This window comes from Coregonus clupeaformis, chromosome 15, assembly GCF_020615455.1.
Source record: "Coregonus clupeaformis isolate EN_2021a chromosome 15, ASM2061545v1, whole genome shotgun sequence".
NCBI classification, from domain to species: domain Eukaryota; kingdom Metazoa; phylum Chordata; class Actinopteri; order Salmoniformes; family Salmonidae; genus Coregonus; species Coregonus clupeaformis.
In genome coordinates this window covers 3,157,313-3,185,263 of record NC_059206.1, presented here as the reverse complement: position 1 = coordinate 3,185,263, position 27,951 = coordinate 3,157,313, and the positions used below count along the sequence as shown (strand labels likewise).

Here is a 27,951-nt window from a genome sequence, read left to right as displayed (position 1 = left end):
CAAACCATAAAGCAGGGGGAAAGGCAGGTAGGCTAAATGGGATTGATGGTAAAGTTTGCCTTGGGCACAGACCTAGGATCAGTTTAACTTAACCAAATCTTAAAGCATGGAGGGGTAAACCTGAGATCAGTGTCTAGGGACAACTTCATCATACTCCGGTAAACCTTGGGCTAAATTGGGTCAAAACCTCTACATTGCCATTGCAACCTCTTCCTTTCTGGGGTTATGACACTGACTTTTGATTGGCTCTGGCTGGTGAGAAAAAGGTTCTGATTGGATGCCAGACCCTGTACTCAGATATAAAGAACATAATCATGATAAAGAGTGCATTCCAGGTACTCATTTTGTGCATATATATTATTATTAGAACATTGATGTGGTTCCTTAAATTCCAATTCACACATGCGTATAATACAATGTGTGAAATAGGACAAATATAAGCACCCACCAAATTATTATTATCTGCATGGAAAATGTGTCTCTGGAACGCACCCAAGGAGTCTATACAGTGCAACATGTCTGCCAACACAATAACTTCATAGTATGTGGATGGGCTGAGGGTAGGTAGAGGGTTAGGGTTAGTCCACCCACAGAGTGAAACATCAGCACGGTTCAGGTAGAACAGTGCTCACTATGCTAATTCTACTCAGACAACTTTGTCCAATCCCAAATCGACCTCTCTATCCCCCGCTCCTAATCACTTGTGTAGATCTGAAAGGAGCAATATGCAACAAGCAATCTGGTGAATATTATTATTATTATTGGCCTCCCGAGTGGCGCAGTGGTCTAAGGCACTGCATAGCTGTGCCACTAGAGATCCTGGTTAGAATCCAGGCTCTGTCATAGCCGGCCGCGACCAGGAGACCAATGGGGCGGCGCACAATTTGTCCAGGGTAGGGGAGGGAATGGCCGGCAGGGTTTGCAACGCCAGGGTTGTGGGTTCGATTCCCACGGGGGGTATGATTTTTTTTATTTTTTATAATAATGTATGCACTCACTAACTGTAAGTCGCTCTGGATAAGAGCGACTGCTAAATGACAAAAAAATAATATATATATGCCAAATCTATCAAAGTGGACCTTATTTTCACATTCTAAAGGGGATTTTCTTAACATTGGCAGCCATATTGATATGAGCCGTGCTTTGGGAAAACCTCTGATGGTGTCCAACATCGTGGTCACAGATACACCTCCCGACCATCACCTACTGCTTTTGAGGCATTTCGTATGCCATCTCAAAAAAGCGCATTGCCATTTTGTTAATACCTTTCAGATCTACATTTGGTTGCATATGGATAAGCGGGGTCAATTTGGGATTGGATGTCAGCACTGGGCTATGGTCCCGCCCAGCCTGCAGTGTGATAGGTTATTTCTTGGTGTCGCGGCAGCTGTCGCCCTCGCATGACTGCAGCTTGATCAGCCGTTGGTTCATGGCCTGGAGGAGGGTGGGGTCAACCTTCTTAACGATGTTCTCCAATTGGTGGGGGTCAGAGGTCAAGTTATATACCTCCACAAATGACTGCGGTGAGAGAGAAAAAGCGAGAGAGAGAGAGAGAGAGAGAGAGAGCGGAGAGAGAGAAAACAGAGATTGAGAGGTAAATTACTCATTAAAATCCATAGAAACAAGACAACATACCAAATAAGCTAGGTAGTACAGTCGTGGTCAAACGTTTTGAGAATGACACAAATATTAATTTTCACAAAGTCTGCTGCCTCAGTTTTTATGATGGCAATTTGCATATACTCCAGAATGTTATGAAGAGTGATCAGATGAATTGCAAAGTCCGTTTTTGTCATGAAAATGAACTTAATCCCCAAAAAACATTTCCACTGCATTTCAGCCCTGCCACAAATGGACCAGCTGACATCATGTCAGTGATTCTCTCGTTAACACAGGTAAGTGTGTTGACGAGGACAAGGCTGGAGATCACTCTGTCATGCTGATTGAGTTAGAATAACAGACTGGAAGCTTTAAAAGGAGGGTGGTGCTTGAAATCATTGTTCTTCCTCTGTTAACCATGGTTACCTGCAAGGAAACACATGCCGTCATCATTGCTTTGCACAAAAAGGGTAAGTAAGATTGCACCTAAATCAACCATTTATCGGATCATCAAGAACTTCAAGTAGAGAGGTTCAATTGTTGTGAAGAAGGCTTCAGGGCGCCCAAGAAAGTCAGCTGCGGGATCAGGGCACCACCAGTGCAGAGCTTGCTCAGGAATGGCAGCAGGCAGGTGTGAGTGCATCTGCACGCACAGTGTGGCGAAAACTTTTGGAGGATGGCCTGGTGTCAAGAAGGGCAGCGAGGAAGCCACTTCTCTCCAGGAAAAACATCAGGGACAGACTGATATTCTGCAAAAGGTACAGGGATTGGACTGCTGAGGACTGGGGTAAAGTCATTTTCTCTGATGAATCCCCTTTCCGATTGTTTGGGGCATCCAGAAAAAAGCTTGTCCGGAGAAGACAAGGTGAGCGCTACCATCAGTCCTGTAAGTTGCTCTGGATAAGAGCGTCTGCTAAATGATGTAAATGTAAAATGCCAACAGTAAAGCATCCTGAGACCATTCATGTGTGGGGTTGCTTCTCAGCTAAGGGAGTGGGCTCACTCACAATTTTGCCTAAGAACACAGCCATGAATAAAGAATGGTACCAACACATCCTCCGAGAACAACTTCTCCCAACCATCCAAGAACAGTTTGGTGATGAACAATGCCTTTTCCAGCATGATGGAGCACCTTGCCATAAGGCAAAAGTGATAACTAAGTGGCTCAGGGAACAAAATATCAACATTTTGGGTCCATGGCCAGGAAACTCCCCAGACCTTAATCCCATTGAGAACTTGTGGTCAATCCTCAAGAGGCGGGTGGATAAACAAAACCCCACAAATTCTGACAAACTCCAAGCATTGATTATGCAAGAATGGGCTGCCATCAGTCAGGATGTGGCCCAGAAGTTAATTGACAGCATGCCAGGGCGGATTGCAGTGGTCTTGAAAAAGAAGGGTCAGCACTGCAAATATTGACTCTTTGCATAAATTTAATGTAATTGTCAATAAAAGCCTTTGACACTTATGGAATGCTTCTAATTATACTTCAGTATACCCTAGTAACATCTGACAAAAATATCTAAAAACACTGAAGCAGCAAACTTTGTGGAGACCAATACTTGTCATTCTCAAAACTTTTGACCACGACTGTACACTTCCAAAGTTAATTTAAAACGGTACATAAACAGAGCCATATACAGTCTGTACATATATGGCTCTGCATAAAATTACTAACACAGACAAAACAGCTACTATAAGTCATAAAAACATGACAAATGCACATGCCCGCCCACACACCTCACTGTCTGCAAACTCGCAGTACTGCAGGTTGTGTTCGACCAGGGTCCTAACACAGGCATAGGTGTTGTTGTAGGCGTCCTCACACACACAGTCTGGGAAACATTGCTGGAGAGGAGAAGACAGAGAGACATTTTGTAATCCTCCAAGACAGAGATGCACTTCAGTGGGACTATTGCCTCGACTACAGTAATCCTGTACTAAAAAGAGTCAGGCCAATGATGGTGGAGGTAAGAGTAATGGTGATGGAGGATACGGGTAGGGGAACAGGTGAATTATAATAGTTCATTGTAAGTGGTAATAAGGGTGGTGTAAAGGGGTAACTCACCGACACACCAGGGCCCAGTTTAGGGCAGGCGGGGTCGGGGTCAAGGTGTCCCTCTCCTGTGTACTCTACCAGGAAGTAGGGGCGAGCTGTACCGTTACGCAGCTCAGGGGCCTACAAAGAGACAGAGTCAGATGGACAGACAGACACAGACGATAAATGGACAGAGAGAACAATAAGTAGCCTAATTGACCATCGGAGAGGAAGGACGTCCATCCAAACACTCCCAGATAAAAGACAGAGGAAGAAATAGACAGACATCTAGCTCACCATCTGAGAGAGGAAGGACTGTCCGTCCATATTGACGAAGGAGAGGTTGAGCCCTGAGATGTCTAGAAAAGTGGGAGCCAGGTCTATGTTCAACACCGGGGCCTGGAGGAAGACACACACATAGATAAGTATGGATGGAAAAGTGGAATGAAAGCATGGATGGGTGGTTGATGGATAATAACTGGATTGATAGATTGATTAATCAATGGAGCCAGGGACTCACCAGGAGTGTCTGTTTAGGTTTGATGCCTGGCCCACGCACCATGAGAGGGATCCTGATATCAAACTCATACAATTGTCTCTTATCAATGGGCAGAGAGAATTGACCTGGGAGAGAGAGAACACAAGGCACAGAATACCTTACTATAGAACACTTCTGTTGAAAGTGGTGACATATCCTGATACAGAAAACTGGGGATTTCATTACGTTTCCCAAACGTAGCTTTTAATAATCTGACAAATGTGAAGGTGATACTAGGGGTCTGTTTGTTGTGAAGTCGAGCTGTGAAGTTGAACTGTTACATCAACCACAGGAAGGAGGTCACTGCAGGTGTGAAACAAACAGATACCAAATATAGACAGGCAGATAGAGACTCATACACCCACACTTACCGGTGTGGTAGCCGTTGTCAGAAGTGTAGAAGATGTAGGTGTTGTTGAGCTCCTTCAGCTCTTCTAGTTTCTTGACCAGCGCCTCCACCATGTCGTCCACTGACAGCAGGGTCTGCCACCTGCAGGACGGGAGGGGAATTACAACCATTACATGAAAATAATGTTAGTATTTTGCTACAATTGTATCCAGGTGACTATTATGAGGTTTATTGTGATGGAGAAGAGTGATTGAGAAGAAAAGTTTATAGGGATGATTTGATTGGCTGTTGTACCTTTTCCTGTAGGCGCTATCCAGGAAGTTCAGGGAGGTGCTGGGCATGGGGTTGCTAGGCTGGCGCAACAACCAGTGTTTATCCTTCCCAGGTTTGTCAAAGCTACCATCCCGGGGGGCTTTGACATCTACAAAGTTTTTCTCGTACTGAGGGGCGGCGGTCCAGGGGGAGTGAGGGGCGGGAGGGGACAACATGATGAAGAACGGACGCTGGGGACTCCTGTCATCCAGGAAATGGAGAGATCTGTTCAACTGGAGAGACGAAGGAGAGAGGGAGTGGAAAGAGATAATATTAAAGAGAGAGCAAAGTTTAAATCAGGTGCTTTAATCAAATCCTTATAATCACAACACAGCCAGATGAGCTTTTGTTATATGAAAAACTAAACTAAAACCTGTAACTTATAGCAGTTAGAACCCAAACAAGACTGGGGAAATATATTTTTGGAACATCGAGACAAAACTCTTCTCAGGCATTCAGAGACAATAGGGTGTTTGAGTGGTGGCGGGATAAAACAAAACCAGACCGTAATTAACTGGAGGAGTTGGAACGAAGACAAGTGGTGAGTTGCGCAACACATCAGTGAAATATTACAGGCTTAGTTCTGGTCCTAGTACTGGTTCAGATGGCTCAGTGTGTTGGAGCATGGTGCTGGCAAAACAACATTATGCTTCATAAATGTATGTTAACACTAAATAGCTACTAAATGAACATCTCTGCTAAATATCCATACAGTCCTGCATTGTCTTGCTGTGTGCTTAGGGTCATTGTCCTGTTGGAAGGTGAACCTTCGCCCAAGTCTGAGGTCCTGAGCGCTCTGGAGCAGGTTCTTCAAGGATCTCTCTGTACTTTGCTCCATTCATCTTTGCCTCGATCCCGACTAGCCTCCCAGTCGCTGCCGCTGAAAAACATCCCCACAGCATGATGCTCCCACACATTGCTTCACTGTAGGGATTGTGCCAGGTTTCCACCAGATGTGACGCATGGCATTCAGGCCAAAGAGTTCAATCTTGGTTTCATCAGACCAGAGAATCTTGTTTCTCATGGTCTGAGAGTCCTTTAGGTGCCTTTTGGCAAACTGCAAGCGGGCTGTCATATGCCTTTTACTGAGGAGTGGCTTCCGTCTGGCCACTCTACCATAAAGGCCTGATTGGTGGAGTGCTGCAGAGATGGTTGTCCTTCTGGAAGGTTCTCCCATCTCCAGAGAGGAACTCTGGAGCTCTGTCAGAGTGACCATCAGGCTCTTGGTCACCTCTCTGATCAAGGCCCTTCTCCCCCGATTGCTCAGTTTGGCCGGGCGGCCAGCTCTAGGAAGAGTCTTGCTGGTTCCAAATGTCTTCCATTTAAGAATGAGGGAGGCCACTGTGTTCTTGGGGACCTTCAATGCTGCAGACATTTTTTACTACCCTTCCTCAGATCTGTGCCTCGACACAATCCTGTCTCGGAGCTCTACGGACAATTCCTTCGACCTCATGGCTTGGTTTTTGCTCTGACATGCACTGTCAACTGTGGGACCTTATATAGACAGGTGTGTGCCTTTCCAAATCATGTCCAATCAATTGAATTTACCACAGGTGGACTCCAATCAAGTTGTAGAAACATCAAGGATGATCAATGGAAACAGGATGCACCTGAGCTCAATTTCAAGTCTCATAGCAAAGGGTCTGAATACTTATGTAAATAAGGTATCTCTGTTTCCGACTTGTCATGCAGCATATGGATTGTTTTAAATAACAGACTGGGTTGTTGACATGTAAACTATATTTCATCTCCAATGGTTATTGAAAAGATAAATACATCTGCACAATGATCACTTGATGTCTCAAACACATTGTTACAGTTGTTGGTTAGCTAGCACATTTTTTGCATTATTAGCATTGACATGAAATCAGTAAAAACACCTCCAAACAAGACATGGTACAGTGAGGGAAAAAAGTATTTGATCCCCTGCTGATTTTGTACGTTTGCCCACTGACAAAGACATGATCAGTCTATAATTTTAATGGTAGGTTAATTTGAACAGTGAGAGACAGAAGAACATAAACAAAATCCAGAAAAACTAATTGATTTGCATTTTAATGAGGGAAATAAGTATTTGACCACTCTGCAAAACATGACTTAGTACTTGGTGGCAAAACCCTTGTTGGCAATCACAGAGGTCAGACGTTTCTTGTAGTTGGCCACCAGGTTTGCACACATATCAGGAGGGATTTTGTCTCACTCCTCTTTGCAGATCTTCTCCAAGTCATTAAGGTTTCGAGGCTGACGTTTGGCAAATCAAACCTTCCAACTCCCTCCGCAGATTTTCTATGGGATTAAGGTCTGGAGACTGGCTAGGCCATTCCAGGACCTTAATGTGCTTCTTCTTGAGCCACTCCTTTGTTGCCTTGGCCGTGTGTTTTGGGTCATTGTCATGCTGGAATACCCATCCATGACCCAATTTCAATGCCCTGGCTGAGAGAATGAGGTTCTCACCCAAGATTTGACGGTACATGGCCCCGTCCATCGTCCCTTCGATGCGGTGAAGTTGTCCTGTCCCCTTAGCAGAAAAACACCCCCAAAGCATAATGTTTCCACCTCCATGTTTGACGGTGGGGATGGTGTTCTTGAGGTCATAGGCAGCATTCCTCCTCCTCCAAACACGTTGAGTTGATGCCAAAGATCTCAATTTTGGTCTCATCTGACCACAACACTTTCACCCAGTTCTCATCTGAATCATTCAGATGTTCATTGGCAAACTTCAGACGGGCCTGTATATGTGCTTTCTTGAGCAGGGGGACCTAGCGGGCGCTGCAGGATTTCAGTCCTTCACAGCGTACTGTGTTACCAATTGTTTTCTTGGTGACTATGGTCCCAGCTGCCTTGAGATCATTGACAAGATCCTCCCGTGTAGTTCTGGGCTGATTCCTCACCGTTCTCATGATCATTACAACTCCACGAGGTGAGATCTTGCATGGAGCCCCAGGCCGAGGGAGATTGACAGTTATTTTGTGTTTCTTCCATTTGCGAATAATCGCACCAACTGTTATCACCTTCTCACCAAGCTGCTTGGCGATGGTCTTGTAGCCCATTCCAGCCTTGTGTAGGTCTACAATCTTGTCCCTGACATCCTTGGAGAGCTCTTTGGTCTTGGCCATGGTGGAGAGTTTGGAATCTGATTGGTTGATTGCTTCTGTGGACAGGTGTCTTTTATACAGGTAACAAACTGAGATTAGGAGCACTCCCTTTAAGAGTGTGCTCCTAATCTCAGCTCGTTACCTGTATAAAAGACACCTGGGAGCTAGAAATCTTTCTGATTGAGAGGGGGTCAAATACTTATTTCCCTCATAAACATTTTTTTGACATGCGTTTTTCTGGATTTTTTTGTTGTTATTCTGTCTCTCACTTTTCAAATAAACCTACCATTAAAATTATAGACTGATCATTTCTTTGTCAGTGGGCAAACATACAAAATCAGCAGGGGATCAAATACTTTTTTCCCTCACTGTATTAAAAACAAGATTAAACTATGATTCCCCACATGGCAGTTGTTTGTCAATGTTGGTAACTATCTGGCCACCCAGAATCACAACAACTCACAGACTTCTTCCCCATTTAAGCGTGTGCATCATTTTCGTGACATTGTCAGCTAACCCATCTACATACTACCAAACTCTTACATACAAGTTCAAAATCCGTTCATTGACATTTGTAAGTAACAGGCGTTTTACATACATAAACGCAGTTAAACTGACACAAACTGTAAACAGAGAACATGAGCTTTAAAGTAAAGTAGCAGTGGAGCTGATTCACCATGGGTTAAGACAATGTTTCACCCTCTCAAAGTGCAAGCCAAGCAGAACGTTTACCAAGTTGCATAACCAGGGGTGGGATATACATGCAGACACACATAGGTAAGGAGAATACTGCTGATAGAATAATCACTCATTAACTACACACAATATGCAAAATAAAGAAACTGCATTTTTTGCAATTTTGGTACGGGTGAGGTAACTGCTCCAGATAGCTACCTTTTCATTGGCAAGATTAGTAAATTTAGGCATGACATGCCAACAACTAATTCTGAACCTACATGCATAACTGACCAAATTATGAAAGACAAGCATTGTAATTTTGAATTCCGTAAAGTGAGTATGGAAGAGGTGATTTTTTTTTTGTCTATCAACAATGGCAAGCAACCTGGGTCTGACAACTTGGATGGAAAATGACTGAAGATGATAGCGGACTGTATTACCACTCCTATTTGCAATCTCTTTAATCTAAGCCTACAGGAAAGTGTGTGCCCTCAGACCTGGAGGGAAGCAAAAGTCATTCCACTACCCAAGAATAGCAAAGCACCCTTTACTGGCTCAAACAGCTGACCAATCAGCCTGTTACAAACCCTTAGTAAACTTTTGGAAAATATTGGTTTGACCAGATACAATGCTATTTCACAGTAAAGAAACTAACAACAGATTTTCAGCACGCTTATAGGGAAGGGCACTCAACATGTATGGCACTTACACTAATGACTGATGATTGGCTGAAGGAAATTGATTGTGGGAGCTGTTTAGTTAGACTTCAGTGCAGCTTTTGACATTATTGATCATAATCTGCTGCTGATAAGACGTTACATCTGCTGCTATATTGTGTTACCCATCTAACAGAACACAGAGGGTGTTTTTTAATGGAAGCCTCTCCAACACAATCTAGGTAGAGTCAGGCATCCTTTTTATCCACGCCAAACAACACCCACGAGAAACCTAGCAACATAATCTAGGTAGAGTCAGGCATCCTTTTTATCCACACCAAACTTGGTGCAAAACAACACCCACGAGAAACCTAGCAACATTCAAAGCTGCACAGATAGAGTTTGGTTGTTCCCTTGTGAGAAGTAAAGGCACGCGAGAGAAGGAAGAATGCGAGAGACGGAATCCCCACCAAAACAAAACATTGCCATCAATACCTTGCATTTTCCCGAATTAAAAACATATCTAATAAAGGGGGTCAATGTAAATAGTCAGTGTAGCCATTTCATTAACTGTTCAATAAGCTGGTCCTAAATGTTTCAAAAAACTAAAAGCATTGTATTTGGGACAAATCATTCACTAAACTATAAACCTCAACTAAATCTTGTAATGAATAATGTGGAAATGGAGTAAATTGGAGGAGACTATACTGCTTGGTGTAACCCTGGATTGGAAATGGTCATGGTCAAAACATATTGATGCAACGGTAGCTAAAATGGGGAGAGGTCTGTCCATAATAAAGTCCTGCTCTGCTTTCTTGACAACGCTATCAACAAAACAAGTCCTACAGGTCCTAGTTTTGTCACACCTGGACTACTGCCCGGTCATATGATCAAGTGCCATAAAGAGGGACATAGGCAAATTACAGTTGGCCTAGAACAGAGCAGCAAATAACTCTATTCCACATCAAGTAACTCATGCAAGCAGTAAAATCAGATTAGTTGTTTTTTTAAACAGATACAAATACACCTTATGGAACAACGTGGACTGTGAAGAGACACAGTCACTCTACACACGTACATTGTAATATTGCTACATTATGGATTTTTTATGGCGGCAGGTAGCTTAGTGGTTAAGAGCGTAGTGCCAGTAACCGAAAGGTCGCTGGTTCTAATCCCTGAGCCGACTAGGTGAAAAATCTGTCGATGTGCCATTGAGCAAGGCACTTAACCCTAATTGCTCCTGTAAGTCGCTCTGGATAAGAGCGTCTGCTAAATGACTAAAATGTAAATGTATTGTAGATATGTTGTGGTAGAGTAGTGTGTAATAACGTGATGTACTGTTTTATATGTAATTGCCTAATGGGATCCGTAATAAAATACACACAAAAAATAAGGCACAGTGGGGTATGGTACAGGTAAGATACAAGTAACGTAAGATACAGGTAAGGTAACGTACAGGTAAGGTACACGTAGGTTGTCGTGATGTTTCAATATTTTTTAAGTATTTAACTGTATAAAGCTAAAGGTTAATTTTCACACTATGGACAACGTTTTTCTTTCCTAACAGGCTGTGGCAACCGTCTGTTGCTCATTAGGGGTAAAGGGGATACTTAGTCAGTTGCACAACTGAATGCATTCAACCGAAATGTGTCTTCCGCATTTAACCTCTCTGAATCAGAGAGGTGCGGGGGGTTGCCTTAATTGACGTCCATGTCATTGGCGCCCAGGGAGCAGTTTCTGTTGGGGGTTAACTGCCTTGCCTTGCTCCACTTTGCCGGCTCGGGGATTCGAACCAGCGACCTTCCTAAGCTATGCTACCTGCCGAGTTCGGGTAGGCGAATCGAACGAGTGTGCTTGCATACCAGTGGAGACTGCTGAGGGGAGGATGGCTCATAATAATGGCTGGAACAGAGCGCATTAAAACACATGGAAACTATGTCTTTGATATATTTGATACCATTTCACTAATGCCGCTTCCGCCATTACCATAACCCCGTCCTCCCCAATTAAGGTGCCACCAACCTCCTGTGGTGCATACACCCTTACATAGTTCAGAATACACAAGATCAAGCACACACAAAATAATATTATTTATTTTGAAAGACATCTTTCATTGACAAGCTATAAGTGAATTATTGATGCCCAGAGCTGGAAACAAATCAGATGGCTTCTACAACATGTGAACAATAGTAGAATAAAAAAAATGGGATTGATAAACCTAACTACTAGAAATGGGCAGATGGTTTAGTAAGCGGTGTCAGGTGTGGTCATGGGACGTTTCCAAGTGTCCCTAAACCTCTCCAAAGTGGCATATGTCTGTAAATTAGATAATTCCAGTGCTATTACATATTTGAAATCCCTAAATGCTATTTGTTCAGTATAAAAACACAATTTCTAGCATATCAACCTCACTCAAACATTGTGGTGATGTTATTGGGTATCCAGGGTAAATTCAAATGTCCTTTCCACCTCTCCTAAGTGTCCGAAGGTGGTAGTTGCACTGTTTTTGCACACTGGATGTGCCTACAAGTTATTGTTCACTATAAAAACTAAATTTGTACAACACCAATCTCTCTCAAACATTGTGGTGGTGTCGGGGGACATACAGGGGATATCCAAGTGTTTTTTCAACCTCTCCAAAGTGCCTGAACGTTTAGCCTAGGCATATCCAAAGTATTGGTCCCACATACAAAACAAACTGTTTACAAAAACAATATAAAAGCAACAGATATACATTTTAAAAAAAATAATCTTATCAAACACCAACTTGGTTACACGTGTCCTTCACTAAAAAAGGCGCAAAAATAGAAATAAGCTGAACTATTTACAAATGGCATTCGTGTTCGTTTTACATCCCAGGTGTAGATGATTAGATTTCACATTCACCGTAGCTTGTGAATGTCGTCATCTGGCATTTCCCCCTTTTTCCCCCCACCTGTGTTCTGTGCAATGCTTGCAGTTCTTCCTTTTGTCTTTTGGCATGTGTGTTGGATAGTGGCGCTCACCTTGAGCGGGGGATCTTGTGATGGTTGTGAGGTTGCTATGGGCCCCCAATTCAGCCATTTCCAACACCAGCTGCTCTCGGAAGGCGAACTGGGAGAGAGGGGTTTGACCTTTTGCTTTGGCCATCTGCTTGTGGCGAATGAAAGCATTTACTGTCGCAATGTCCACAAAGTGGTAAAAAAAAAGTCTTATACCACTTCCTGGTCTTGTGGACGACCTGGTAGTAGCCTATCAGAGCATCAGATAGGTCGACATCCCCCCATGCTGGCATTTCAATTGAACGCTGCTGGCACCCACCCACCCGACTAGAATCACTACTCTCGGCGGGTCTGACCCAGTCTATCACAGTGCCATCCGTTTTGTCACCAAAGCCCCATATACTACCCACCACTGTGACCTGTACGCTCTTGTTGGCTGGTCCTCACTACATATTCGTCGCCAAACCCACTGGCTCCAGGTAATCTATAAATCACTGCTAGGCAAATCCCTGCCTTATCTTAGATCATTGGTCACCATAGCAACACCCACACGTAGTATGCGCTCCAGCAGGTATATCTCACTGGTCATCCCCAAAGCCAACACCTCCTTTGGCCGCCATTCCTTCCAGTTCTCTGGTGCCAATGACTGGAACGAATTGCAAAAATCTCTGAAGCTGATACTCTTATCTCCCTCACTAACTTTAAGCATCAGTTGTCAGAGCACCTTACCGATCACTGCACCTGTACACAGCCCATCTGAAATTAGCCCACCCAACTACCTCATCCCCATATTGTTATTTATTTTGCTCATTTGCACCCCAGTATCTCTATTTGCACATCATCTCTTGCACATCTATCATTCCAGTGTTAATACTAATCGTAATTATTTTGCACTATGGCCTATTTATTGCCTTACCTCCATAATTTGCTACATTTGCACACACTGTATACATAATTTCTGTTGTATTTTTTTGACTTTATGTTTTGTTTTACCCCATATGTAACTCTGTATTGTTGTTTTTATCGCACTGCTTTGCTTTATCTTGGCCAGGTCGCAGTTGTAAATGAGAACTTGTTCTCAACTGGCTTACCTGGTTAAATAAAGGTTAAATAAAAAAAAAATAAAAAAAAATTGTGGTCCTTCACATAAACGGGGACATTCTTCCCTTTTCACCCTCCTTGAGACATGGTTGTTATTGAATGCCTTATGCTGTGTGGTGAGCATGGTTACTTCCCTAGTGTCCTTCCATTTCACAAAAAGCAGCTTGTTAGTCCTGATCCAACGTATGGTCCCCCTCTCCGCTGTCTTTGTCATGTGGTTTACCTTGGTCTTGGGGAAACCCATTCTGTTAGGACGACAAGCCCCTCTCCCCTGTCTTTGTCATGTGGTTTACCTTGGTCTTGAGGAAACCCATTCTGTTAGGACGAATGGTGCCACAAGCCCCTATGTTCTTTTTCAAGAGGTCTATGAAAAGTGGATGTAGAACCATCAGACAGGGTGATTAAAATAGCAGTGGGGGGTGAAGACCTTGACCGGCGGGGGCGCTTGCTGGGGAGGGGTGGCTCCCAAACATTATCATCCAAATCCTCTGCATCCTTCACTCTGTAGTGAATAAAATAAAGGGATATATTGTCGTAATACACACAGATTTATAGTTTACTACATTTACAAAACGACATTTCTGTCAAGTAAAAACAGCAAGACTAAACTTTATCTGTACAGTCACTCACATAGGTGTGAAGCACACACACATGCAAACAGTAACACTTTGGAGACAAAGGCAGAGCTGAGAACCACAAATAAACAATGGCCATAAGAGTTTAGTGGCCTCTCCAAAGTTACAAGGATGAAACTTAGAACAGTGAACTAATATGAAACATAGCCAATAACTACTTTGGAATTATATAACATTGAAATGACTTGTTACATAGGCCTATGTAAACAAAATCCAAAGCACAAAATGCAGACAACATACAGTGAGGGAAAAAAGTATTTGATCCCCTGCTGATTTTGTACGTTTGCCCACTGACAAAGAAATGATCAGTCTATAATTTTAATGGTAGGTTTATTTGAACAGTGAGAGACAGAATAACAAAAAAATCCAGAAAAACGCATGTCAAAAATGTTATAAATTGATTTGCATTTTAATGAGGGAAATAATTATTTGACCCCCTCTCATTCAGAAAGATTTCTGGCTCCCAGGTGTCTTTTATACAGGTAACGAGCTGAGATTAGGAACACACTCTTAAAGGGAGACCTCCTAATCTCAGCTTGTTACCTGTATAAAAGACCATGTCCACAGTAGCAATCAATCAGATTCCAAACTCTCCACCATGGCCAAGACCAAAGAGCTCTCCAAGGTTGTAGACCTACACAAGGCTGGAATGGGCTATAAGACCATCGCCAAGCAACTTGGTGAGAAGGTGACAACAGTTGGTGCGATTATTCGCAAAAGGAAGAAACACAAAATAACTGCCAATCTCCCTCGGCCTGGGGCTCCATGCAAGATCTCACCTCGTGGAGTTGCAATGATCATGAGAACGGTGAGGAATCATCCCAGAACTACACGGGAGGATCTTGTCAATGATCTCAAGGCAGCTGGGACCATAGTCACCAAGAAAACAATTGGTAACACACTACGCCGTGAAGGACTGAAATCCTGCAGCGCCCGCAAGGTCCCCCTGCTCAAGAAAGCACATATACAGGGCCGTCTGAAGTTTGCCAATGAACATCTGAATGATTCAGAGGAGAACTGGGTGAAAGTGTTGTGGTCAGATGAGACCAAAATCGAGCTCTTTGGCATCAACTCAACTCGCCGTGTTTGGAGGAGGAGGAATGCTGCCTATGACCCCAAGAACACCATCCCCACCATCAAACATGGAGGTGGAAACATTATGTTTGGGGGTGTTTTTCTGCTAAGGGGACAGGACAACTTCACCGCATCAAAGGGATGATGGACAGGGCCATGTACCGTCAAATCTTGGGTGAGAACCTCCTTCCCTCAGCCAGGGCATTGAAAATGGGTTGTGGACGGCCAAGGCAACAAAGGAGTGGCTCAAGAAGAAGCACATTAAGATCCTGGAGTGGCCTAGCCAGTCTCCAGACCTTAATCCCATAGAAAATCTGTGGAGGGAGCTGAAGGTTCGAGTTGACAAACGTCAGCCTCGAAACCTTAATGACTTGGAGAAGATCTGCAAAGAGGAGTGGGACAAAATCCCTCCTGAGATGTGTGCAAACCTGGTGGCCAACTACAAGAAACGTCTGACCTCTGTGATTGCCAACAAGGGTTTTGCCACCAAGTACTAAGTCATGTTTTGCAGAGGGGTCAAATACTTATTTCCCTCATTAAAATGCAAATCAATTTATAACATTTTTGACATGCGTTTTTCTTGATTTTTGTTTTGTTATTCTGTCTCTCACTGTTCAAATAAACCTACCATTAAAATTATAGACTGATCATGTCTTCGTCAGTGGGCAAACGTACAAAATCAGAAGGGGATCAAATTACTTTTTCCCTCACTGTATAAAAAACGAAATACATACAGTAAATTAGCTATATAAAGTCATGAAAATAATTGTACTTACAGATCTAAGTGGATCCAATCCTTCTAGAGAGCAATTTGTGTCGGCCAAGTCGAAATCCTCGTTGTCCAAATCGCTCTCCTGATCCGAGTCCGACCAGTATTTTATTCAAAGCTTCCATGTCGGTATACTTATTCAAAGCTGCCTTTTTAGCTTCCTGTTCGATATTCTTCGTTTTTACCTTCCCCCCCCCCCTTGAGAAGCCATCTTTTATGCTAAAGCGATTAAATTAAAGCGATGAAATCTGTTTACAATGTAATGTAGCGTGTTCGGTGCGTCTTGTCTCTGAGCCAGGTATCAACAGTTCACATTACGCATAAAAGGTTCTAGGCCTCGCTTTGTCCCACCCAGGTCAACTGCATATCCCTGGAAAGCTTATCTCATTGGCTACAAGACTGTCAAGGTGCCATAGTAGCCAATCCCCTGTGTAATGGATGCCTACAGCGCGTAAGCAGGCAACATATTTTTTATGCGCAAAGATAGTCACTTGGTGGACATTCGATGTTGCCATTAGCGATACATCATCAGATAAGATTTGTTCCTACCAACCTAAGGATTAATTTCATACCCCCCATGTAGCTATAGCTCAAACACAGACCAAATTGAAGCTTACCTTGTAAGATGTTTGCTCTTTGGTGAAACGTTATGTAAAATAAACATTTTGACATATGTATGTGTACTGTATGTACAATACGTGTTTGGAGAAGGACAGGTTTTGCTATCCTCTGTGTAATGTGTAAAGTGTCCAAGTAAGCAAAGCTCCTCTCTGAGAATCTACATTCCTCTCAGGGAAGTGATCTCTGTATGTGTCATCAAAAAGGGTATGCAGCTGCTGCTGATCAAACACACTGAAGAATGACCCTGGATAGAACACCGGCATCAATAAGACATCAGCTACGGCATCATATCTCACAAGGGTTCTACTGCATCATATCTCACAGGGGATCTACAGCATCATATATCACAGGGGTTCTACGGCATCATATATCACAGGGGATCTACAGCATCATATATCACGGGGGTTCTACGGCATATCTCACAAGGGTTCTACTGCATCATATCTCACAAGGGTTCTACTGCATCATATCTCACAGGGGATCTACAGCATCATATATCACGGGGGTTCTACGGCATATCTCACAAGGGTTTTATGGCATATATCACAGGGGTTCTACTGCATCATATCTCACAGGGGATCTACAGCATCATATATCACGGGGGTTCTACGGCATATCTCACAAGGGTTCTATGGCATATATCACAGGGGTTCTACTGCATCATATATCACAGGGGTTCTACGGCATCATATATCACAGGGGTTCTACGGCATCATATCTCACTGGGGTTCTACGGCATCATATCTCACTGGGGTTCTACGGCATCATATCTCACTGGGGTTCTACGGCATCATATCTCACTGGGGTTCTACGGCATCATCTCTCACTGGGGTTCTATGGCATCATATCACAGGGGTCCTACAGCAACATATATCACAGGGGTTCTACGGCATCATATCACAGGGGTTCTACGGCATCATATCACAGGGGTTCTACTGCATTAAATATCACAGGGGTTCTACTGCATCATATATCACAGGGGTTCTATTGCATCATATATCACAGGGGTTCTATTGCATCATATATCACAGGGGTTCTACTGCATTAAATATCACAGGGGCTCTACTGCATTAAATATCACAGGGGCTCTACTGCATTAAATATCACAGGGGCTCTACTGCATTAAATATCACAGGGGTTATACTGCATTATATATCACATGGGTTATACTGCATAATATATCACAGGGCTTATACTGCATTATATATCACAGGGCTTATACTGCATAATATATCACAGGGGTTCTACTGCATTATATATTACAGGGGTTCTACTGCATTATATATTACAGGGGTTCTACTGCATTATATATCACATGGGTTATACTGCATAATATATCACAGGGGTTCTACTGCATTATATATCACAGGGCTTATACTGCATAATATATCACAGGGGTTCTACTGCATTATATATTACAGGGGTTCTACTGCATTATATATTACAGGGGTTCTACTGCATTATATATCACAGGGGTTCTACTGCATTAAATATCACAGGGGCTCTACTGCATTATATATCACAGGGGTTATACTGCATTATATACCACAGGGGCTCTACTGCATTATATATCACAGGGGTTCTACTGCATTAAATATCACAGGGGCTCTACTGCATTATATATCACAGGGGTTATACTGCATTATATATCACAGGGGCTCTACTGCATTATATATCACAGGGGTTCTACTGCATTAAATATCACAGGGGCTCTACTGCATTATATATCACAGGGGTTATACTGCATTATATATTACAGGGGTTCTACTGCATTATATATCACAGGGGTTTTACTGCATTATATATTACAGGGGTTCTACTGCATTAAATATCACAGGGGTTCTACTGCATTATATATCACAGGGGTTATACTGCATTATATATCACAGGGGTTCTACTGCATTATATATCACAGGGGTTATACTGCATTAAATATTACAGGGGTTCTTAACAACTGGGCAGCAGCTGTGTTAAATACACACTGTAGCTTCAGTAACAAAGAGACCAGACTGAATAGAAGGAGAAAGGCAAACACACACCCACACACAGGACACACACCCACACACAGGACACAAACAGGACACACACCCACACACAGGACACACACCCACACACAGGACACACACCCACACAGGACACACACCCACACAGGACACACACCCACACAGGACACACACCCACACAGTTGTATGGGTTGAGGGCTTACTATGAGGTCTGTGAGGTAGTCTTTTTCATAATTGTCTCCATGCTTCTCCTCTTTACCGTTGACTGACAGAGTGTAGTTGTAGTACTGAGAGTTCCCCATCTGCAACGTCACACACACACACACACAAAAGCATCAACACAGCTGTGACATCATCATCATGCACCAATATATCACGTGTGTCTGTGTGTCTGTACAGGACTTACCAGTGCATGCCATTGGTCCCAGCCTGGGGGAACATAGCCAACATTCCCTGTTTCCTTCTTCCCGTACTGAGGAGAGAGAGGAACACGTGACATAGTGCTACAGACAGACACATGTGAAGCAGGGTTGGGGTCAATTCCATTTCAATTCCAGTAAATTCAGAAAGTCCAAATGTTCCTAACTGAATGGAATTGACCCCAACTCCGATGTGAAGTACAAACAGACTAGACACACAATAGACAGATCTGGGAACAGACAGACAGACTAACTTGATGACACTACAGACGGATCTGGGGAAGTAACTGCATGAAGCCAAAAAGAGACTGATTTGACCACAAGAATTTGCACATATTTACTACTTTTTCTATAATAAAGAGCTGTTAATACAGTTTGGAAGTTGAGGTGATTCATAGATCTGATAATCTTCGCAGAAGTTAGCCTAACTCAGGTTGAGCATGGTGAACAACCAGATTATTATGACATGACACATCAGCATGTCCAGGAGAAAAGAGGAAGAAGCATTGGTAGACTTATGCACAGATTATATGACCACATCAATTAACAGCTAGGGAAGCATGACATGATGACATGCACAGTCACATTGCATGTCAGCAGTGTACTGTGTGTGTGTGTGAGAGATGGAGCGAAAAAAATCTGAACAGTTACATATCGCAATATTATATCGATACTTTGACTCCAATTATCGATTTGTACTAATATATATATATATATATAGTCCTCTGTAGCTCAATTGGTAGAGCATGGCGCTTGTAACGCCAGGGTAGTGGGTTCGATCCCTGGGACCACCCATACGTAAAAATTTATGCACACATGACTGTAAGTTACTTTGGATAAAAGCATCTGCTAAATGGCATATTATTTTTGTATATATATATATATATATATATATATACACACACACACACACTTATTTTTGCTAGGAAGCGTTAGCTAGCGCTTGTCGGCTGTACCTGCGCCAAAACTTTTTCATCTATATCTTGTTCTCAATCTTCTTTTTAAATAGTGAGCCAACAGGTTTTCAGCACTTTTATTTCCATGACTGAACAAAACTCATTTTCTCATGCCTTCTCGTTTCTCTGCAGCAGACATAAGAGTAATATGTTTGGCACATCAAATCGCAGTATCCAATCGCAATACATACAGAATCGTGAAAACGGCAATACATATCGTATCGGCACCTAAGTATCATGATAATATTGTATCGTGAGGTCCCTGGCAATTCCCAGCCCTAGTGTGTGTGTTACCTGGTTGAGATACTTCCCGGCGTAGAAGGTCTGGTACTGCTGTTTGCTGAGATAGACCGGGAAGGCCGTGGTCTCTGGTCCTTTCTGCCACAGGGGGCTGGAGCAGTTCCCATCCAGGGAGTTGTTCCTCACTGCGTGGTTATGGGGGTACTGCCCCGTTAGGATACTACTCCTACTGGGACAACACAGCGGGGTCGCCGTGAACTGGAGAGAGAGAGGGAGGGAAAAAGAAGTAGAGGGGAGAGATTAGGGACATCTCAAAACCTCAGTGAAACTCCAGCAATTGGGACCTCAGTGTAATGGCTTAGGTGTTCGACTGACTGACAGTTGCAGGTTCGAGGACCATGTTGTTGATGTGAAGCTGTTCGGTACTCACAGCATTTGAAAAGGTGGCTCCAGCATCTCCAATCAAGACTTTGGTTTTCTTCATAGGGGTCTGTGGATCCGAGAAGCACAAAATGAAGAAGTGGTTTATTTTATCTCAACATGAAACCTTACATACAAACACTTTTGTTTAATCTGAAACGATACTAGGAAGAAGAAAAAATATTAGACATCCTGTTTGGGTCCAGGTTGATATGAAATGATGAAACATTCCGTGGCTCATTTCTCATACTTTTAATAGACTACAGGACACAAGAAGCATGTAACATGATGATCATAAGATAGAAAAGATAAGGACAGTCCTAAAGCCTATATATTGACCATGGTTTTGACTTTGTGCAATGTCACTGCTACAACGTTGGCTACTGTTTGTAGTATAATGTGATTGGCTTCTGCCTCAACGTATAGGCCTTTAGCCACGTAATGTACGTATGGAAAGTAGGATATGAGAATGGCAGTGAGTGGGTCAAGCAAGTTTTCCTCAGTTCAAAACACCGTCAGCCCACCATAACAACAACTATAGGCCTGGCTATAGCAGGGGACCACCACAATTATATTAGCCTACACGTTATACAGTTTTAATATACATTAATACGTTTGATTTACGCACAAAACGTACTCGATTTAGTTCTTAAACAAACCCAGCCAAACTAGAATTACTCACCATTCCCCCGAGGTACACATCCTGATCATCGGCTAAAATCAGGACGATATTGCTCGGTTTTTTGCATTCCGAACACCTGAGCGTGCAGGTAAACAGCGCGAGAAACAATGCTGCGCGCACACCCCCATTCGGTGTTCGTTGTCGCTTCTTTTGTCCAGTTCTTGCCTCCGAACTTGCCATGAGTTCGCTGGCTACCGCTCCACTGTTATAGTTCGGTGGTTTCGTTTCCTGCAATAGGCGAAATAATGTACATACGAAAACACCTATGGACAGGGGACGGGGACGGACAGAATGCAAGTCACACTGCTCCTGAGCACAAGGGAAGGGACGGGACGTCTGAGAAAGTTTGAGGAAGTAACCAGCTAATGATCATATGATCACCTTTTTTTCACTCGATTGAGGAGGACTTTAAGTCGCTGGTGGTGTGGTGTTTTAGATGAATACCAAGGAAATGTGTCAGCTTGCTTGAAATTCCACAAAAGTGTTCTTATAACGATTCACAAATTGCAAACATCATTGTAAAGGAGTCTAGCGCGGAGTGTTTAAGTTGATGATTAGTCTTAAAACAGCTGTAACAGTTTGGTCAACATTTCTGTATACTATTTTTGCTCTATTTCAAATAAAAATAAAAGTGTATTGGTTTCTAGCTAGACATTTGCCATGCTGGTCATTAAATGTGTTTATCCTAATAGAGAACGGATTAATTGAAAGTACAAAGATAAAACCACGAGCACTCATATGTTAGCCACATGGGCGCGTGGTAGGAAGGGCACTTCCTGTTTCCCCGTCGGAACTATTTTTAGTGTTGCACGGCTGCAGAAGGCGGTTCTCCAAACTTGAATTGATGAGAAGACATGTACGTCATCGTGGTAGCAAGACAGCAGCTCACTAGTCACTATCCGTTCAGTAGGTGGCGGCAATACACCAATAGGCCGTAGTCTGCCATTACACCTTAAAGAAGAAGCAGAGGCACACTCGTGATAATTATGAATGTTTGTTCGTGTATCTATTATCGTTTTATAGACAGATGAGCGAGCCTGCCGACAAATATGGTTCCTATAAAGCGCAGGAAAGTGAACTGCTTTGTTACAAGCGACAGCAGCGGTGACAGGACCAGCAAGTTTCCCGGGGTTGTCATCTTCCTCCTGGAGAGAAAGATGGGAGCCAGTCGGAGAGCCTTCCTCACTCGGCTCGGCCGGGGGAAAGGTTTCAACATAGAAGACTCCTTCAGGTAGTGTGAACAACAATCTTCTGGGGTGAAAATAATGTAGGCTAATAACTTCACCTTGTCTCCAGTACTGTCCCTGCTGATCTAAGATAGCTAGACTAGAAAGATTGAGTAGGTCTCAATTGAGACTTAAGTTCCTATAAATCAGTGGTCTTGAATGAAAGGGAACAAGGGTGCTTAGGGACACTTTAGGGATGTTTGCCAATGTAAATCAATTCTTGGTAACCTCTTTTTCCCTAGTTGTTCCATCACTCATATAGTGTCCGAGAATAATTCTGGGGAGGAGGTCCGGACATGGCTGGACTCCCACACTGGAGGACAGTGGAGAGAAGGAGGAGAATGTAGGACAGCCCGACCTGGTTCTGTCCATCTCCTGGACATGGTGTGGTACACAGCGAGCATGCAGGCTGGCAGCCCCGTGATTATACTGGACAGACACCGACTACAGGTGCGATATAGCCAGGCCACCTACATACTACCAGTGCCCGCACTTTGACTGATGTCATCTTCCTCGCATAGTGGAGAATGAAATGGGTTGTGTTCATTGCAACAAAAAGCGAAAATTAGCATTTTTGTGTTTGGCAAGTCCAGTTTTCTTCCGCCCTGTAAAACAACGCATTTCACTGCACCAGTCCAGTCTGTGACAATTAAAAAAATAAAATAATTGGGGGGGTGCCTAACCTTGTTCCACAGGAGAGAGAGAAGCCCGGTTTGGAGCTGGCAGTGGTCTCAGTACCCAGCTACGCCTGTCAGAGACACACCCCTCTACTGCACCACAACACAACACTGACCGTGAGTCCCCTCCTTCCCACAATCCACTCTTTACTTACGAGGTGTTGATGTTCTGAATGACGTCTATGGCAACTTTGTTCCATCCCAAACACTAACTTGTTGTCAAAAGCATATTGTCTTTAGTGAACGAGCTGTCTATATACCCCTCTCCCCTCCTACCCTCCCTTCTCTCTCGCTGTCATTTTCTGTCTGTGTCTCTCTCATTTTCTGTCTCTCTCTTTTTCCCTCCCCCTGTAGGATGCGTTGTCCATACTGGCTGAGAATGCAGAGCTCAGTGAAAACGAGGGACGGGGAGTGGCGTTCCGTAGGGCGGCAGCCTTGTTGAAGTCCCTCCCCCAGGAGGTCAGAGGGGCGGAGCAACTACGAGGACTGCCCTGTCTGGGGGAGCACTCACTCAGAGTCATCAAGGTCTGGATACAGACATATCTCTCTATTTTCACTTCTCTATGTTTCTCACCACTCGCTCTTTCTGTCTGTCTGTGTGTATTTCTCTCTCTCTCTCTGGTCTCATATCAGAACCTCTCAATACCTCCTCCTCCCTCTGTTTATCTTTAGGAGGTTCTGGAGGATGGTGTATCTCATGAAGTGGAGACCACCACGCATTCAGAACAGTTTAAGGCCATGAAGGTGAGTTAGGGCGCGCTGAGACCTCCATCTCTGGTTATGGTCCCTGAATCTCTGTCCTTTGTTTCCACTTATTGGAGAGACGTGTGTGTTTTTCAGGCCTTAACAGGTATTTTCGGGGTGGGGGCGAAGACAGCGGACCGTTGGTTCAGGGAGGGAATACACACCCCCTCCGACCTGCAAAGATCAGGACACACACTCAACAGAGCGCAACAAGCAGGTGTGTGTGTGTGCACAAGCAGGTGTGTGTGTGTGCACATGTCAAGTGCCTCTCAGAGCATTGGTAGTAAGCCCAAAGTGCCCTCTGCACAATAGTTTTCTACAGTCAGTACAAAGGTCACTCAATCCTCTTTTCTCTTCATCTTTCTCTCTCCTTCTCAGGTCTGCAGTATTATGATGAACTGAACCTACCTGTCACGAAAGCAGAGGCTGTTGCCATTGGTCAGATTGTGGAGAGGGCGGTCCATGCTGTGCTCCCAGGGGCAGAGATCACTCTGATTGGAGGATTCAGGAGGTACGCTGAGCAGTTTTCACTGTCTCCTTTTCTCTTGCTCTTCCTTCCCCTCTATTTCTCTCCTCCGTTGATCTCTTTCCTCTTTCTCTCTCTTTCTCTAGAGTAGGGATGTGAACGTTTAAATGAAATTCGGATCCTTTCCCCCCACAAAATTAAAATCACATTGCAGCTGGCTCTCCTGTTCTTTCTCTTCACTAATGATGCCAGTGTATTCTGTCTTCAATCTGTTGCTAGGAGAATATCCTAGCATATTCATTGATGATAGGCCCTGCTTTACTGATGTTGCGAGACATTGCAAGCTAAGAAATTGCGAGATTCAGCTTTTTATTGCGGATAGATAGGCCTACTGCACGGTTCTGACTCCATCTGCCTGGTGGCCGACCTGCCTATACTGAGCCCCTCCCCTCTCTCTCCGTCCCTCGCTAGCTCACTATGAAAGATGCAAGTGTTTGTGTTCTCAGAAGTACGGCAACTTATCAGTCTCCTCCGTTTCCATTAAATACTGAATCTTAGGAGTCGATACCTAGGGGAATATGTTTTCTTTCTGCTAAATGTCTTGGTAAGTCACAGTATTTAAAACAAATGTATGCCCTTTTTTTAGGAGAGAGAGGTCTGTGCGCAGGCCACTCAAGATAATTTTATTGACAGTTATGGTCGTATAGGGATGGACGTTAGTCCTACTTCATAAGTGGCATTTCTTTACAGACAAGTAAAATGCCCGTTCAATGGTGCTTCGAAATGATCCCCAGAGAAGGTTTTGTTTCATCATTTAAAAAGCCGTAGTGTACCCTTACAGACAAACAAACATGCTGTAGCCGAGGCGCTATTAAAGGGTAGGCTATATGACTCTGGTAGATATAACTGGCCCTAACGGTCATACATTATTCTGCATTGTGAATTGACGTGTAATTGTACGATTTTTTTTTTCTTGCTGTTTTTAAACGTAAAGCAAAATTGTTAATTTGTCACATCCCTACTGTAGAGGTAAGCAGACGGGTCATGATGTGGACTTCCTGATAACCCACCCAGATGAGGGCAGAGAGGAGGGGCTCATGCCTAAGGTGGTGTCCTGGCTGGAAGCACAGGTGACACACAGCATTTTTTTCTGTTTTCTATCCTTCAGTAGTGATTGTTCGTCAACGAACAACTTTACACTATCTATTACAATTCCCAGAAAGCCTTTCCCCATTTCCTTCTATCAACTAAATATGGAATGTATGCTCAGCTGTTTACTGTACAAAACACCATCAGGCCTGGTCAGTTCAGCAAGCCATCCTGAGTAAGGATATTTCTGTACCCCCAGGGGTGTAACACTCTATTCTGTCCCCAGGGCTTCCTGTTGTACCAGAAGACCACTGGGAACTCTTATCTGGAGAGCAAAGAGGGTCCTGCGCGGCCGGCCTCTAACATGGATCGCTTTGAAAGATGCTTCTCCATCTTTAGACTGAGCACAGACAACGAAGGGACTGAGATCCAGACGGGGACTGAGATCCAGACGGGGACTGAGATCCAGACGGGGACTGAGATCCAGACGGGGAATGGTCCACAGACATACTCACCGACACTGACCAATACAGATCCACACACCCACTCAGAGACTCACCCACACACACATACAGACTCTCACCCACCTCCCCAGACCCTTGTGGTGGTGGGTGACCATGCCCAGAAGGTGAGCTGGGTGCTGGGTCATTCTCAGTGCTCAGGTCCCCGATCCTGGAGGGCAGTGAGAGTAGACCTGGTGGTCTCTCCATACAGCCAGTTTGCCTTCGCATTGCTGGGCTGGACTGGATCGAAGGTACGGCCTAAACCTAACCCCGACCTCTAACTTCTGATCCTGATATAAGGCTTCCAGATGCACCTCACCACCCACCAGCCTTCCATGTGAATCTTCGGCCTTTTCTCATTTGGAAAAAAGTCCGTCCTCCGTCTTCTCTCCTCCGGAAACCGATAAGTGGTCAAGGAGAGTATACATTTTTTTAGTAGGCACACGGAAGAGTGTCCTCCCCTCCTTGATAGCCACCTTTCATCGAGGATAGTCATGTGTATCCTACCTTAGTCCTTCGCAGAAGAGTTTTGATATCTTTCACACCCCCTTTGAAGTAGTTGTTTTCTCAAAGGAGAAAAGCGCGCAAACATTTAATAACGATATGCTACTTATCTATGAAATGTGTTGCACAACTAGCTACATTTGTTTGATCACTTTACACATTTATTTTGGGATTCAACCCCTGTAAATGTAATTTGCCTGATGACGTGCGAGCGGAGCACATTTTCAACCATGTTCCTTCTCGCCGCCTCTCCTCGATTAATTTTTTGACCTGTTTAAAAGGGAGGCGAGAGAGGACACAGGAGTTGAGCATATCCAATTGAGAAAAAGCCTTAGTCTAAAAGAGTCTAACATGGCCTTCACCAATCATCTGTCTGTACTGACCTAATGAAATGAAATGAGTGACTGTGTGGGGGGAGGGGGTCTATAGGGTGATTTTGGTTTTGCTTTGTCCCAGTACCTTTACCCTACCTTCTGTTTCTCCCTCCTTTATTCACTCTCTCTCTTTCGCTCTCTCTCTCTCTCTCTCTCTGCGCAGTTGTTTGAGAGAGAACTGCGTCGCTGGGCAGTACATGAGAAGGCCATGACTCTGAGCAGCCATGCTCTGTACGACAGAAAACGGGTACACACACCCTCTCATACACACACACACACACACATTTTAAATACTTTATTAGAATCCACAAATCACATCACAGTCAAGAAGGATTCAAACATTTCAAAGGTCACAGATACTTGGACACTAATAGATACACACAGACACACACACACACTCTCAAAAGTCATACACATGCACACACTGCTCACTTAGCAGGTAAGCATGCGGTACTCCGAAGGGCTGGCACCTGCACAAAGACATGATGCTGACGATCAGCTACAGTGATCTATAATAATAATAATAATAATATGCCATTTAGCAGACGCTTTTATCCAAAGCGACTTACAGTCATGCGTGCATACATTTTTTGTGTATGGGTGGTCCCGGGGATCGAACCCACTACCTTGGCGTTACAAGCGCCGTGCTCTACCAGCTGAGCTACAGAGGACCGATCTGAGGGTTAAACTGTGGTCTTATCTGTTTCCTACCTCTATCTCTCTCTTATTCTCTCCCTCTTTTTGTCTCTCTCTTTCTCTCTGTTATCTCTCTCTCTCTCTCTCTCTCTCTCTCTCTCTGTGTGTGTTATGTCTCTCTCTCTCTGTTTGTTATATCTCTCTCTCTCTGTCTCTCTCTCTCTCTGTTTGTGTTCTCTGTCTCGCTCTCTCTGTGTTATTTCTCTCTCTGTTTGTGTTATCTCTCTCTGTCTCTCTCTCTTTCTGTCTGATCAGACGCAGTATCTAAGGGCTAGTTCAGAGGAGGAGATCTTTACTCATCTGGGTCTGGAATACATCCCTCCCTGTGACCGGAACGCCTGATGACAACATACTGGACTGATAAAGCATACAGATACAGTCTAAGAGCTAAGCTAAGCAAACCCAAGCTAACCTGACTTAACTTATACCTAAACATAAGCCAAATCAAACTAGGCCTAATCCTGAGCACAACACACAGGCCAGATACAGCCCAGGGTAGACTAGAA

The 27,951-nt window shown here is 43.8% G+C and overlaps 2 protein-coding genes across 2 annotated transcripts; one reads left to right on the top strand and one right to left on the bottom strand.

The window, feature by feature from the left end:
* Positions 1–984: 984 nt before the first annotated feature.
* gnsb (glucosamine (N-acetyl)-6-sulfatase (Sanfilippo disease IIID), b) lies at positions 985–21,733 on the bottom strand. The gene is made up of 12 exons (XM_041897726.2): positions 21,167–21,733; positions 20,495–20,554; positions 20,119–20,322; positions 18,856–18,921; positions 18,653–18,751; positions 4,819–5,069; positions 4,547–4,665; positions 4,158–4,261; positions 3,935–4,036; positions 3,668–3,778; positions 3,340–3,447; positions 985–1,518 (listed from the first exon to the last, which is right to left on the bottom strand). The coding sequence occupies exons 1-12, from the start codon at positions 21,344–21,346 to the stop codon at positions 1,366–1,368; spliced, it is 1,557 nt and encodes a 518-aa protein (XP_041753660.2). The 5' UTR covers positions 21,347–21,733; the 3' UTR covers positions 985–1,365.
* Positions 21,734–22,077: 344 nt separating this feature from the next.
* On the top strand, positions 22,078–27,951 carry polm (polymerase (DNA directed), mu). The gene is made up of 11 exons (XM_041897725.2): positions 22,078–22,397; positions 22,635–22,842; positions 23,088–23,186; positions 23,424–23,594; positions 23,742–23,813; positions 23,910–24,030; positions 24,192–24,324; positions 25,307–25,409; positions 25,655–26,122; positions 26,913–26,996; positions 27,701–27,951. Exons 1-11 carry the CDS (start codon positions 22,216–22,218, stop codon positions 27,785–27,787), a joined length of 1,728 nt encoding a protein of 575 aa, XP_041753659.2. The 5' UTR covers positions 22,078–22,215; the 3' UTR covers positions 27,788–27,951.

Excerpts from the sequence above, each read along its gene's own strand:
- gnsb (XM_041897726.2), bottom strand. The coding sequence starts at position 21,346 with ATGGCAAGTTCGGAGGCAAGAACTGGACAAAAGAAGCGACAACGAACA. Across the intron at positions 20,323-20,494 it reads GAGCCACCTTTTCAAATGCT|TTCACGGCGACCCCGCTGTG; the intron begins GTGAGTACCGAA and ends CTCTCTCTCCAG. Across the intron at positions 4,037-4,157 it reads AACCTAAACAGACACTCCTG|GCCCCGGTGTTGAACATAGA; the intron begins GTGAGTCCCTGG and ends GTCTTCCTCCAG.
- polm (XM_041897725.2), top strand. The coding sequence starts at position 22,216 with ATGGTTCCTATAAAGCGCAGGAAAGTGAACTGCTTTGTTACAAGCGAC. Across the intron at positions 23,595-23,741 it reads ACTCACTCAGAGTCATCAAG|GAGGTTCTGGAGGATGGTGT; the intron begins GTCTGGATACAG and ends GTTTATCTTTAG. Across the intron at positions 23,814-23,909 it reads AACAGTTTAAGGCCATGAAG|GCCTTAACAGGTATTTTCGG; the intron begins GTGAGTTAGGGC and ends TGTGTTTTTCAG.